General features: G+C 50.4%; 1 protein-coding gene across 1 annotated transcript in view; it reads left to right on the top strand.

Annotated features, from left to right (window-relative positions):
• Positions 1 to 14,166, top strand: part of drg2 (developmentally regulated GTP binding protein 2) — a 32,873-nt gene that overhangs the window by 2,799 nt on the left and 15,908 nt on the right. The window contains exons 2-7 of the mRNA XM_078240386.1: positions 3,683 to 3,843; positions 6,393 to 6,482; positions 9,255 to 9,315; positions 9,868 to 9,958; positions 11,670 to 11,742; positions 13,883 to 13,973. Coding sequence (XP_078096512.1) covers positions 3,683 to 3,843; positions 6,393 to 6,482; positions 9,255 to 9,315; positions 9,868 to 9,958; positions 11,670 to 11,742; positions 13,883 to 13,973 — 567 coding nt within the window. The remainder of the gene's footprint in view (positions 1 to 3,682; positions 3,844 to 6,392; positions 6,483 to 9,254; positions 9,316 to 9,867; positions 9,959 to 11,669; positions 11,743 to 13,882; positions 13,974 to 14,166) is intronic.

Below are 14,166 nucleotides of genomic sequence, written 5' to 3'. Positions count from 1 at the left end.
GCGCTCCCCCCCGCAACCGTGTGCTGAAGTCAGTCTCCCCCGCACCGTTGTGCGCTCCCCCCCCGCACCGTGTGCGCTCCCCCCCCGCACCGTGTGCGCTCCCCCCCGCACCGTGTGCGCTCCCCCCGCACCGTGTGCGCTCCCCCCCGCACCGTGTGCGCTCCCCCCGCACCGTGTGCGCTCCCCCCCGCACCGGGTGCGCTCCCCCCGCACCGTGTGCGCTCCCCCCCGCACCGTGTGCGCTCCCCCCCGCACCGTGTGCGCTCCCCCCCGCACCGTGTGCGCTCCCCCCCGCACCGTGTGCGCTCCCCCCCGCACCGTGTGCGCTCCCCCCCGCACCGTGTGCGCTCCCCCCGCACCGTGTGCGCTCCCCCCCGCACCGTGTGCGCTCCCCCCCGCACCGTGTGCGCTCCCCCCCGCACCGTGTGCGCTCCCCCCCGCACCGTGTGCGCTCCCCCCCGCACCGTGTGCGCTCCCCCCCGCACCGTGTGCGCTCCCCCCCGCACCGTGTGCGCTCCCCCCGCACCGTGTGCGCTCCCCCCGCACCGTGTGCGCTCCCCCCCGCACCGTGTGCGCTCCCCCCCGCACCGTGTGCGCTCCCCCCCGCACCGTGTGCGCTCCCCCCCGCACCGTGTGCGCTCCCCCCCGCACCGTGTGCGCTCCCCCCCGCACCGTGTGCGCTCCCCCCCGCACCGTGTGCGCTCCCCCCCGCACCGTGTGCGCTCCCCCCCGCACCGTGTGCGCTCCCCCCCGCACCGTGTGCGCTCCCCCCCGCACCGTGTGCGCTCCCCCCCGCACCGTGTGCGCTCCCCCCCGCACCGTGTGCGCTCCCCCCCGCACCGTGTGCGCTCCCCCCCGCACCGTGTGCGCTCCCCCCGCACCGTGTGCGCTCCCCCCCCGCACCGTGTGCGCTCCCCCCCGCACCGTGTGCGCTCCCCCCCGCACCGTGTGCGCTCCCCCCCGCACCGTGTGCGCTCCCCCCGCACCGTGTGCGCTCCCCCCCGCACCGTGTGCGCTCCCCCCCGCCGGTGCGCTCCCCCCGCACCGTGTGCGCTCCCCCCCGCACCGTGTGCGCTCCCCCCCGCACCGTGTGCGCTCCCCCCCGCACCGTGTGCGCTCCCCCCCGCACCGTGTGCGCTCCCCCCCGCACCGTGTGCGCTCCCCCCCGCACCGTGTGCGCTCCCCCCCGCACCGTGTGCGCTCCCCCCCGCACCGTGTGCGCTCCCCCCGCACCGTGTGCGCTCCCCCCGCACCGTGTGCGCTCCCCCCCGCACCGTGTGCGCTCCCCCCCGCACCGTGTGCGCTCCCCCCCGCACCGTGTGCGCTCCCCCCGCACCGTGTGCGCTCCCCCCCGCACCGTGTGCGCTCCCCCCGCACCGTGTGCGCTCCCCCCGCACCGTGTGCGCTCCCCCCGCACCGTGTGCGCTCCCCCCCGCACCGTGTGCGCTCCCCCCCGCACCGTGTGCGCTCCCCCCCGCACCGTGTGCGCTCCCCCCCGCACCGTGTGCGCTCCCCCCGCACCGTGTGCGCTCCCCCCCGCACCGTGTGCGCTCCCCCCCGCACCGTGTGCGCTCCCCCCCGCACCGTGTGCGCTCCCCCCCGCACCGTGTGCGCTCCCCCCCCCGCACCGTGTGCGCTCCCCCCGCACCGTGTGCGCTCCCCCCCCGCACCGTGTGCGCTCCCCCCGCACCGTGTGCGCTCCCCCCCGCACCGTGTGCGCTCCCCCCCGCACCGTGTGCGCTCCCCCCCCGCACCGTGTGCGCTCCCCCCCCGCACCGTGTGCGCTCCCCCCCGCACCGTGTGCGCTCCCCCCCCGCACCGTGTGCGCTCCCCCCCCGCACCGTGTGCGCTCCCCCCCCGCACCGTGTGCGCTCCCCCCCCGCACCGTGTGCGCTCCCCCCCCGCACCGTGTGCGCTCCCCCCCCGCACCGTGTGCGCTCCCCCCCCCGCACCGTGTGCGCTCCCCCCCCCGCACCGTGTGCGCTCCCCCCCCGCACCGTGTGCGCTCCCCCCCGCACCGTGTGCGCTCCCCCCCCGCACCGTGTGCGCTCCCCCCCCGCACCGTGTGCGCTCCCCCCCCGCACCGTGTGCGCTCCCCCCCCGCACCGTGTGCGCTCCCCCCCGCACCGTGTGCGCTCCCCCCCCGCACCGTGTGCGCTCCCCCCCCCGCACCGTGTGCGCTCCCCCCCCGCACCGTGTGCGCTCCCCCCCCGCACCGTGTGCGCTCCCCCCCCGCACCGTGTGCGCTCCCCCCCCCGCACCGTGTGCGCTCCCCCCCCGCACCGTGTGCGCTCCCCCCCCGCACCGTGTGCGCTCCCCCCCCGCACCGTGTGCGCTCCCCCCCCGCACCGTGTGCGCTCCCCCCCCGCACCGTGTGCGCTCCCCCCCCGCACCGTGTGCGCTCCCCCCCCGCACCGTGTGCGCTCCCCCCCCGCACCGTGTGCGCTCCCCCCCGCACCGTTGCGCCTCCCCCGCACCGTGTGCGCTCCCCCCCGCACCGTGTGCGCTCCCCCCCCGCACCGTGTGCGCTCCCCCCCCCGCACCGTGTGCGCTCCCCCCCCCGCACCGTGTGCGCTCCCCCCCGCACCGTGTGCGCTCCCCCCCCGCACCGTGTGCGCTCCCCCCCGCACCGTGTGCGCTCCCCCCCCCGCACCGTGTGCGCTCCCCCCCCCGCACCGTGTGCGCTCCCCCCCGCACCGTGTGCGCTCCTCCCCGCACCGTGTACGCTTCCCCCCCCCCCCCCCACACCGTGTACGCTCCTCCCCCCCAACCACACCGTGTACGCTCCTCCCCCCCCACACCGCGTACGCTCCTCCCCCCCACACCGCGTACGCTCCTCCCCCCCTCCACACCGCGTACGCTCTCTCTCCCCCCCCCCCCCCCCCACCGCGTACGCATCCCCTCCCCGCCCCTAAGCGACGTGTGCACCCCGCCTCTCGGCACCCTGTACACCCTCCCCTCCCCCACTGGCACCGTGTTCCCCCCCCCACACCGTGTACACTCCCCCCCCCACCGTGTACACACCCCCCCCCTCAACACCGTGTACAGTTTCCCCCTCCCCACATCGTGTACACTCCACCCCCCCACCACGTACGCATCCCCCCCCCCCCCCCCCAAGCGACGTGTGCACCCCGCCTCTCGGCACCCTGTACACCCCCCCCCCCCACTGGCACCGTGTACCCCCCACCCCCCTCCCCGGCACCGTATGCACGCACACACTCTCTCCCCCCCCCCCCCCCCCCCAGCTCTGCGTAAACCATTCCCTCCCCCCCCCCTGCCACCGCCGGCACCACGTACACTCTCCACCCCCCCCCCCAACCCATCCCACCCTTTCCGGCACCGCGCGACCTGCCTCCACTCCGCCGAGTTGGGCCTGAAATTTCCTCATCAATCCCTTCCTCTTTTCTTGAATAATGGGTCATGGGGGGGAACAACTGAGAGGATTGTACACAACAAATATTATCTTCGAATCGTCCATTTTTTGTCTATATTGGTATCCGTGTACTAAATCAGTCTGTTGACAATCCAGGTTATTCATGAGGGCCCAGATTCTCAACTTTGCCCCTCACCTGGTGTGTGGTGATCCTCTTGTTAAAATCACCACCAGTCACAGCCTGTGGTCATCTGGGACTATGGTGACTTTATCTTTTAGTGTCACAATAATATGATTGGTGTTTTGCAGCCACTGAATACCACCTGGGCTTGTTGAAGGCCAAGCTTGCTAAGTACAGAGCTCAACTGTTGGAACCCTCAAAATCTGCAGCATCGAAAGGGGAGGGCTTTGATGTGATGAAATCAGGAGATGCCAGGGTAGCATTAATCGGATTCCCTTCTGTTGGTAAGGTAAGAACAAATTAAGTTCTCAATCTCTTCACATTAACCATACAAGCCACTTGACAATCATGACTGTAAAGGATTGGTGTGACGGGCTGGAGTAAATGGTGAAATGGTACACTGCTATTCACCCAGCACCTGAAACATACACGTTGTATTCTTTTGGGATTGCACCCAAAACTTCACCTGCCATCCTCCACAAGTTGTTGACATTTTGCAATGCATTTCCTACTTTGCTTTCTATTCTTTTCCTTGATGTACAAGTTTAACCATTACTTTTCGTCCTTAACACATTCTCCTGTATCATGGCCTTGGCTATGAAATGTGTAATTTATGGCCCCTGTTACAATAGAAAAACCCCTGCAACTTCCCCTGTAGAAACTTTATTTTTTGTTGAAGGAATTATTTTCCCTCCTGCTACCAAGTTTTAACAGCTGTCGTTACATTTTAACTGGACTTTCAAGTGTTCTCCCAGCTCAGATCCATGCCTCTCTTTCCTGCTTCCAATTCCATGGGCTTCTGGAGTGTCAGAGCTCAAAATCTGTGCTGCGAAGAAGATTTGGAGGGGAAACACTCCCTGCACCCTGCAATCCTTTTTAAAGTATTCTGATTTGTCACATGTCTCCCTCTCCTTGGTCATGGCTTCAGTTAAACTACAATCACCTCTCTTCTGTTCCCTGCTCAATTTGCATCACTCCCCACTGTGAAGGAGCTTAGATATCATCATTGAAAACATTGGTCGCCAAAACAGCGTTGTTTCCTGCAGTAATCTTGACTTTCACTTTGGAAGAGGACATGCTTTATCATAAAAGGCCACGTGAACCTAAATATATGTAGATATGTCTGCACTCTCTGGTTTTTCTTTGTTCCCCTTGTTTTTGTGCCTTAATGGTGCTTGATAGAGTGAGTGAGAAAGTGGTCATTTTGTGTAGTGTTCCATAGTGGGATCATCTTGGTGAACAGAGGGCACTCCACATAGTGCTTGATGCCAGTGACTATGAAATTGAAAAGCACAACAGTGAAGGATGGCTGAAAGTCGCTAATACATGCCCAGATATATTTAGTGAAATTCTGGCAGCATGTGCTTGACACTGTAAACTATGACCACCATTGAACTTGCCTATTCTTTGTCACGATAAAATATTGTACACATATGTTTCTATACCTGTCAACTTGTCATACGTGGGAACACTTGACACATCAGAATTTTGTGTTGAGATCCCCATGTCAGGTTCTCTCATTATTTTCAGAGCTTGTATCACTCAGAGCACTGCAAAAGGAGGAGTACCTCATATCCATCATCCTTGGGATTGAGTCCAGGCTGGATTTGAAAATGTGCTGGTTTTTGGGGGGGGGGTATTAATCACATTAATTCAAATTGGAACACCTTAATTCAGTGAATAAGGGTCGCCGGAAAACCAAGTGATATGATTGCAAAGCATTTTAGGTTTAAATGCCACGTTGCTGCTGATGTTAATTCACTTCTCGCACATTGGATTTAATAACTCTTTCACGCCTCCTCCACTTCCTTACGTTGGTTCATTCCATTTAAAATAAGAAAAGATTCAATCAAACTGAAATGATGTTTAAAAATACCTTGTATTTGAAAACTGTTTTTATTCATGCAAGATCGTAGGGTACTCTTTAACACTCTTTGAACTGACTTGGGACAGCTGCAAGAAGACAGCCAATTTGCCAACCAATCCACCAGGAGAATATCGTGCTCATAGGATCGCAGCTCTGACTGGATGTATGCCTGGTGCATCAAGCTTTCCCAAAACGAGAAGCGATGAGCTCTGTTAATAGATTTTAGACTATTGAGAATCAGGTGTAATGTTTGGATTTAATCCTGTGTGCTTCTATTGAGTGGCCTTAATGGCATCAAAATTCAATATTTTAGCAAGGGTAGGCATGTGTCCTAACTCCCCCAAGTACAAGGCATAGCTAAATATTGTACCTCATTGGATTCTACAAGAGCCTTTTGTCTGGCTCAGCTGCATCTGCACTGGGTCAGGTGGAGTCAAGTTTCGCTGGAGCACATCGGGTGCTTGAAGCCAATCAGTATTCGGCAGCTCACCAAACTTCTCCGAGCTGGGTTGGGCAGGATCAAGGTTCACTGGAGCGCAAGAAAAAGATGTCCAGTTTTTGGACACCATCGGTTTTCTGGTTGCCAGATTTGAGGTATTCTGCCTGTATTTTGAAATCCTACCGTCTACTGAATTGGACATTAAAGACTCCGTGATGTAATTGAAGAATTTACAAAATAATTTGTTGCACATTAAGTGCTTTGAAATATTGAGATTAGTAAGTGTAAACAAATATAGGTTGCCTGATGTATGGGAAGAGCCACGGTCACCTCTGCTTACAAACAGCATGAACTCTAAACCCAGGGGAAATTGGACTGCAAGGAGAAAGATCAAACATATAAAAAAAAGTTGGTGGTAACCTAGAAAAATAGGCTGAAATAGTGCTAGTTCACTGGTCTTAAATTGAAGCATTGTAACTCTCTCTGTTGTGATGAGCTTGTACTTGAGTTGTGGCCAATATTTGTCTTTCAGTCTACATTCCTGAGTTTGATGACTTCCACTGCAAGTGAAGCAGCTTCGTATGAATTCACAACTCTTACCTGTATCCCAGGTGTCATAGAGGTAAGAAGTTCTCTTAGTAAGATTGAACTACACTGGATCTTTGTTTGTGCCGTGAGACTGGACTCTAGTTGCTGTTATGCTCTGCCCCTGGCCTTGACAGGAGAATGTATATTATTCTTTGCATTTGAATTCTAACCAAATGAGGTTATTTTTTAAGCTTCAAACTTCAGTTATTTGTGGAACTCAACTGCTTGTGACTAAATCTATATTAATTTCTAAAGCAACTAGATAGCTGTGAATGCAGTTTACAGTATTGTAACGCACCTAGTGCATTCCCTTGGAGAACATTCCCTTCATGCTGTTGTGCAGTAATTTCAGTGCAGTTTTTGTTAGATCCTTTTTAGTTTTCTCTGTTATAAAGCACCAAGTATTTTGCTGCAAGTTATGTATACGCTGGCTGACAAGAGGTTTCTCTCATTGCTCATCAATGTCACCAAATTTGGATCATAAGATTGGAGTCAGCTGTTCAGTCCCTTGAGACTATTCTGCTGTTCCATAAGGTTATAGTTGGTCTATGACCTAACAACATATAATCCTCCCATCGACCTTTACTGAATGATGTAGACACTTGTTCACGATCATTGCAACTCCCATCACTGACTTTGTTTTTGAGGCTAGAAGTCCAGTATAAGCAGCATGATTGGCAATGTTCAAGGAGGGTTTAGTCTGAGGACCATGCCCCACACTGTCCACTCATTGTCCAAACACATACCCTTTCAAGATGGAGCTACTGGTAATAATCAAGAGCCCTGTTTGATTTTCCCTCATCCCCTTTAGTTCAGGTCTGCTGTTACCCTTACTGAGCTGCCTTGGCACTGACTGGGGGCTTGAATCTAGAACCTTTCTAGTCGATAAAGAACAGGCTTGGTTTCGTGAAACAAAAATAAGATAAATGACTGGTTGATCCAGATGGGTGGATGTTTGCTAACTGAGCCATCAGGAGACTATCGTACTCATAGCGTCACAGCTCTGATTAGATGTGCGCTTGGTGCTTCAATCACATGACATTTTGCAGTTTTCATCAAATTCGAAGAGATGGGTTCTGTATTAGATTTTATAGCAGTTAATTTACTTGGCAAAAATAAAAAATTTGTTCAGTTTTATCTTGTGTATTGATTCATATTGTGTACTTGTTGATATTTGTGCAGAATTAAAATGTTATGTTGACTGAATTTCATTTCTGTTTAAACTTATTTAAGCTAAGCAAATACTTGAAGATTCTTCGTAAAAAAAAAAGCAATGCAGTTGGATGATTAGGGATTTCTATTTTATTTTTGTTTGCATGACATGTCTGTGTTCAGAAATATTGTTTGAAGTTTAATCCTGTTTTAAAAAAGATTTCTTAATCAAGGCCTTTTATTTGTGGCTTAAAGCACTTGGGAATCCAGCTGAACTCTTCCCCAGTTTGGTACTTGATCCAAAATGATCAGAATGATACCTGGACTCCAGGGGTTAAATTGTGTGGAGAGATTACACAAACTAGGGTTGTATTCTGTGGGATTTAGAAGGTTAAGCAACTTGGGAGAGGTTTTCAAGATATTAAGGGGAACAGATAGGATAGATAGTGAGAAACAATTTCTGCTGGTTGGGGAGCCTAGGACTTGGAACATAGCCCGATCTTTCAAGAGTGTAATTAGGAAATACCTGACACTCGGAACGGGAGACGTCTGGAACTCTCTTTCATAAATGGTAATTAATGCTTGATCAGTTGTTAATTTTAAATCTGAGATTTTGTTTTATTATTCCTTCGTGGGACATGGGCATCACTGGCTGGCCAGCATTTATTGCCCATCCCTAGTTGCCCAAGGACAGTTGAGAGTCAACCACATTGCTATGGCTCGCATGTAGGCCAGACCAGGTAAGGACAGCAGATTTCCTTCCCTAAAGGGCATTAGTGGTCCAGATGGGTTTTTCCGACAATCGACAATGATTTCATGGTCATCAGTAGATATTTAATTCTAAATATTTTTTATTGAATTCAAATTTCACCACCTGCCGTGGCAGGATTCCAATCCCTGGGTCCCCAGAACATGAGCTGAGTTTCTGGATTAACAGTCTAGCGATAATGCCACTAGGCCATTGCCTCCCCGTTGAATAACAAAAATCTGTCAAAGTCATTGAAAGATATGTGGGAAGTACAGATATTTTATGACATTAGGGCAAAGATCAACTATAATCTCATGGGATGGCAGAATAGGTTCAAGGGACTGAATAGCAGAATAGGTTCAGGCCCTATGATCCAAATTTGATGACATCACAGGCCTCCATCCTTTGCCCCCCACGGTGCTCATTTAAGTTTTCACATGGCATTAAACAGCCAGGAGAATTTAAGAAAATGTTGTCATTGTGCTTGTTGGCCTGGAGGGAGTAAGAGGATTTGTGTAGATGTATAATGTTAAGTTTCAGTGTGCTGTACCACAGAGAATATGCTCAGGTTCACAGTTAATTTCCTGATTTCACCCAAGTTGGTTAGAAAGAACTTGAGGACTTTCTCAGTGGAAGAGGAGATTGGAAAGAGAGGTATCCTGGGTTGCTTGTATATTTCTGCACAGGTCGAACAGAGTGGCTAAGGGAGTCTGGAACCAGATCTGTGTTGTAGGTTGGCTGCCACCTCTGTCAGTTTCTGAGTCAAGAAGTCAGAGTGGAGTTATTACATGCCTTAATTTAAATAAATGTTAAAAATCTTTGCATCCATGAGCCACAAAATAAAACTCAAACTATTGTGAGCAGATTTCTATTTGCTAAAACAGGATATTTTTTTTTATAATGCAGCATAAAGGAGCTAACATTCAGCTTTTGGATCTGCCTGGTATCATTGAAGGAGCAGCACAAGGTCTGTATACGCCTTTGTTGAGTTGGAATGCTTGCAATTGCTCGGAAAGGTTTGAGTGTAGGGTTGCCTATGAAAAAATTCTGTGTTCCAAGTCCCAATCCCAGTATTGTACACGGTCTTCCTCTGGCTTGGAGGAGAGAGGGGCCATGGAAATGATGCAAGAGTAAAGACCCTTTCTAAATGATGGATATGGTTCTTGCAGCAATTTCATTAACTGAGGTATCCATGGACATGTCTGGCCGAACCTTCTTGTCCTGACTTCTGGAAATATTGATAATGTGAGTGTATGAGGCTATATATTCCCTACATCTGGACCATGACTACACTTTAAAGAATTTTGTTGTCTGTGAAATACTTTGGGTTGCAATTATCAGTGCAAATTAATTGTGTTCTCTTATGAAATCCCCTCTCCTCTCTGCTATCTTTCGAAAAACTTGTAGAACAGCAACTCAAGCAGATTTCAGGAAATGCAATAACTAGTCATCACAAGTTTGTTGCTGAAGCTTAACAGAGTGACAGATTGCTGAAATATTATTTTTGAATTTGTTACAGGTAAGGGTCGTGGTCGCCAGGTGATTGCAGTTGCTCGGACAGCAGATGTTGTAATAATGATGCTGGATGCAACAAAGGGTGATGTGCAGAGGTGTGTGTGTGTGTATATATGGAAGCAGCTAAGCTGTCCATGCACAGTCTTTTCAAAAAGACAAAAATATAATGGAAATTTAGCATAGTGGTAGAATGTGGAAGGAGAAAAGATAGATTAAAGGTTCAGCTTTGAGTCCAGCTAAAACGCCCTGACTGCCATTTTGGTTATCTTGGGGCAATTCAGCATAAATTAGAGATTGACCTTCAAGACTTTTATTTATATGGCTGAGCACAACCTCAAATTGTTCCTTCAGCCACTTGCTGTTGTGTATGTCTTGGATTAGATGAGCTCTACACTTACAGTTTGAATACCACTCTGCAGTTGTATTTTAATATTAGAATCATAGAAACCCTACAGTACAGAAAGAGGCCATTCGGCCCATCGAGTCTGCACCGACCACAATCCCACCCAGGCCCTACTCCCATATCCCTACATATTTACCCAACTAATCCCTCTCACCTATGCATCTCAGGACACTAAGGGCAATTTTAGCATGGCCAATCAACCTAACCCACACATCTTTGGACTGTGGGAGGAAACCGGAGCACCCGGAGGAAACCCACGCAGACACGAGGAGAACGTGCAAACTCCACACAGACAGTGACCCAAGCCGGGAATCGAACCCGGGTCCCTGGAGCTGTGAAGCAGCAGTGCTAACCACTGTGCTACCGTGCCGCCCGGTATTATCTTACTCCCAGTAACAACTTTGTAATTGGCAAACTTTGAGTTGAAATTGATCCACGATTGAATAAAAGAATCAGCAGCTGGGAGCTGTTTCTTTCCAACGAGGATTTTCATCTTTTTATTCAGCACTTTGTCCCAAAACTTCACCAGAAATCTTCCAGGGACATGGTGCAGAATTTTCACTCCAATATTAGTTACGTAAGGGCTGCGCATCAGGGTAAATGAAAGGATTAAAAGATGAGTAGCGCCAGAGCTCACAGAAACACAGCCGTTCCCACCACCCCCACCCCCCCCCCCCCCCCCCCCATCCCCATTCCCAGTAGAGTTTTAAAAGATTGGCCAACAGCATTTCAGTGACTTAAAACAGCAGCTTCTAAGATAGCCAAACATTTGTCTAACTATGCCCAACAAGTTCCAAAGCCATTAAAACCAAGCCAGGCTGTGTGGAATGTTCCCAATGGTGGGGTGTCCAGAACCAGGGGTCATAATCCAAGGATACGGTGTAAACTAAGAGGAGGAGAAATTTCTTTACCCAGAGTAGTCAGCCTGTGGAATTCTTTACCACCGCATGCAGTTGAGGTCAAAACATTGCATGTTTTCAAGAAGGAATTAGTTATAGCTCTTGGGGCGAAGGGGATCAAAGGATATTGGAGGGGGTGGAGGGGGCAGGATCAGACTACTGAGTTGGATGATCATCATGAATGGTGGAGCAGGCGCGAAAGGCGAATGACCTACTTTAGTTCCTGTTTTCTATTTTTCCCTCTTGTCTCCCTGCATTACAACAGTGACCAAACTTCAGAAAACACTTGCAGCTTCCTCAGGTTGTAGAAGACGTGGTGTAAAGGCATTTTCACTTTGTCTTAGCTGGTGAGGGAGAGAAAGGGTCTCATGCTTAACCACTGCCGTTGACTGTTCAAGAATCAGATTGATTGATTTTTGTATTGCTAAAAAGAATGAAACTTCCTTTAAACTGATCCTAGATATTGAAGAATGAACTGAAACAATACTTCTGTCTTCACTCTAGAAATTTACTGGAAAAGGAGTTGGAGTCTGTAGGAATCCGATTAAACAAGCCTAAACCCAATATTTACTTCAAGGTGAGGGCTGTAGTTTTTGTTCTTTTTTTTTTGCGGAAGTTTTTGAGGGTTGTTGATGTTTTTCTCCCTTGTGTGACTTTATAAACTAGGTTGTTACCTCAACTCAATGTCTGCTTTGTGCCTTCTGTGAAGCGTTTTTGGTCATTTTATTGTGCTAAATATGCAATATAAATACAAATTGTTTCTTCTTTTGGCTCCCAAAAAGAACAGGCAAGCTTGTAGTAAACATATTATCATGTCTCTCAGGAATCTCTTAAAAATATATAGTTAAAAATAGAAGGAGCAAGCGACAGGGCCTGAAGGACAGGTGAGAGCTACCTAGGAGTTGCTTCGCTGAGCTCATTATAATCCTATTCCATTGCACAATACCGGGTCTAGTATAGCCTGTTTTCTGGTTGGTGCCAGAACATGCTTTTCTGAGAAACTATTCTGAAAACATTCTATGAATTCCTCATCTGGGCTGCCTTTGCCCATCTGACTTCCCCAGTCAATGTCGAGATTAAAATTTCCCATGATTATCGCCATGCCTTTCTGACAAGCTCCCATTATTTCTTCCTTGATACCATGTCCTAACATGTGATTACTGTCAGGGGCCTGTACACCCCTCCCAAGATTAACTTCTTGCCTTTATCATTTCTTATCTCAACCCATCCTGAAGTTAGGTTGTCCCTCTCTAATGTGCTAATACCATCATTAGCTAACAGAGGCACCCCTCTACCTTTTCCTAGCTTCCTGTTCTTCCTAAATGTTACCAACCCTTTAATTTCAGGTATCAATCTATGTCATCCTGTAACCATGTGTCTAATGGATATCAGATCATAGTTATTTATCACTATTTACGCTCTGTTCATTTGTTTTGTTTGGAATGCATTCTGATACAAAGCCTTTAATTTTGTCCTTTTATTATTTTCTAAACTCTAACCTCACCTACTGATTTACTCTTAGATTTATGCTCCCTTTACTCTCTCCCTGTCACAGTCTGTTCATCGTTTTCCACATTAGTACCTTTCTCTCTCTTTTCTCAACTCTTTGATTTACCACATTTGATCCCTTGACCCCACCATTTAGTTTATAATCTTATCTTCTTCCTTAGTTATGTGGTTCATTAGAACACTGGTCCCAGCATGGTTTGGGTGTAGACCATCCCAATGTTACAGATCCCACTTTCCCCAATACTGGTGCCAGCGCCCCACAAATTGGAACCCACTTCTCCCACACCAGTCACTGAGCCACACTTCATTTTTCTAATCTTATTCGTCCTATGCCAATTTGCAAGAGGCTCAGAAATAATCTAGAGATTACTTTTGAGGTTCTGCTTTTCAATTTACTGTCTAGTCCTGATGCACTCTATGCAGAACCCCTTTCCGAGATCTATTTATATCATTGGTGCCCACATAAAGCATGACAACTGGATCCTGTCCCTCCCATTGCAAATTCCACTCCAACCCAGAGCAGATGTCCCAAACCCTGGCACTGGGCAGGCAACAATCATCAGGACTCTCACTTGCTCTTTGCTGCAATGACAATCCCCCTCAGTCTACTGTCCTGTACTATCACTACATTCCTTTATGCTTACCCCACTTGAAAGGCTTCCTCCACCATGATGCCATGGTCAGTTTGCTCATGCACCCTGCAGTCCCCACTCTCATCCAAACAAGCTGAGAGGACCTCAAATCTTCTGGATATTTGCAAAGGCTGCACTCTTACCTTCTGGGTCCTTTTACCTGCCGCACTCTCAGTCACACCCTCCTGTCTGACCACTGACCAAATCAGGAGACCCTGTCCTAAGTGGCATGGCTGCCTCCTGGTACAAAGCATCCAGGAAAGTGGAAGATTGATCAGAATAGCTGTTCCCTGGTTGGTCTCTATCCACCAATCGGGGAGTAACCTTGTTGCATTATCCAGACCCAGGAGGTTTAAAAGTCATGACCTGATCCCAGCTTCTTCTCGCACTAGTATACAAAGCTAGTAACCACTTTGCTTGCTTCCATTTGGAACTGAAAAGAATCTGCTGGCTGGATTGCAGCAAGAATTTTCTAACATGATGCATTCTTAACCTTGACTGAAATTAATTTTGTACTAATTGTTATGTATTTTCAAGTTATGATTCTGAACTTTACTTGACTTTCTTCCTTTTCAGCCAAAGAAAGGTGGTGGGATCTCTTTCAACTCAACAGTTTCATTGACACAGTGTTCTGAAAAACTAGTACAGCTCATCCTGCATGAATACAGTATCCTTTGCCATATGGAAAGAAATGCAATTTCAAAATCTAGCGTTTTGTGGTAGAGTTTCTCCTTGATGTCTCTAGGCTGTGGTTGTGAAAGAAGACTCTTCCTGTGTAAGCAATAACACCAGTCACACCCTTTAATTTGGAAAAAAATACCAAGTCACAACAGAAAACAATGGGCACCAAGTCAAAGAAG

The sequence above is a fragment of the Mustelus asterias genome, chromosome 23 (assembly GCF_964213995.1).
Source record: "Mustelus asterias chromosome 23, sMusAst1.hap1.1, whole genome shotgun sequence".
Classification (NCBI taxonomy): Eukaryota; Metazoa; Chordata; class Chondrichthyes; order Carcharhiniformes; family Triakidae; genus Mustelus; species Mustelus asterias.
The sequence above is the reverse complement of the archived record's forward strand: the minus strand, read 5'-3'. Positions and strand labels throughout refer to the sequence as shown.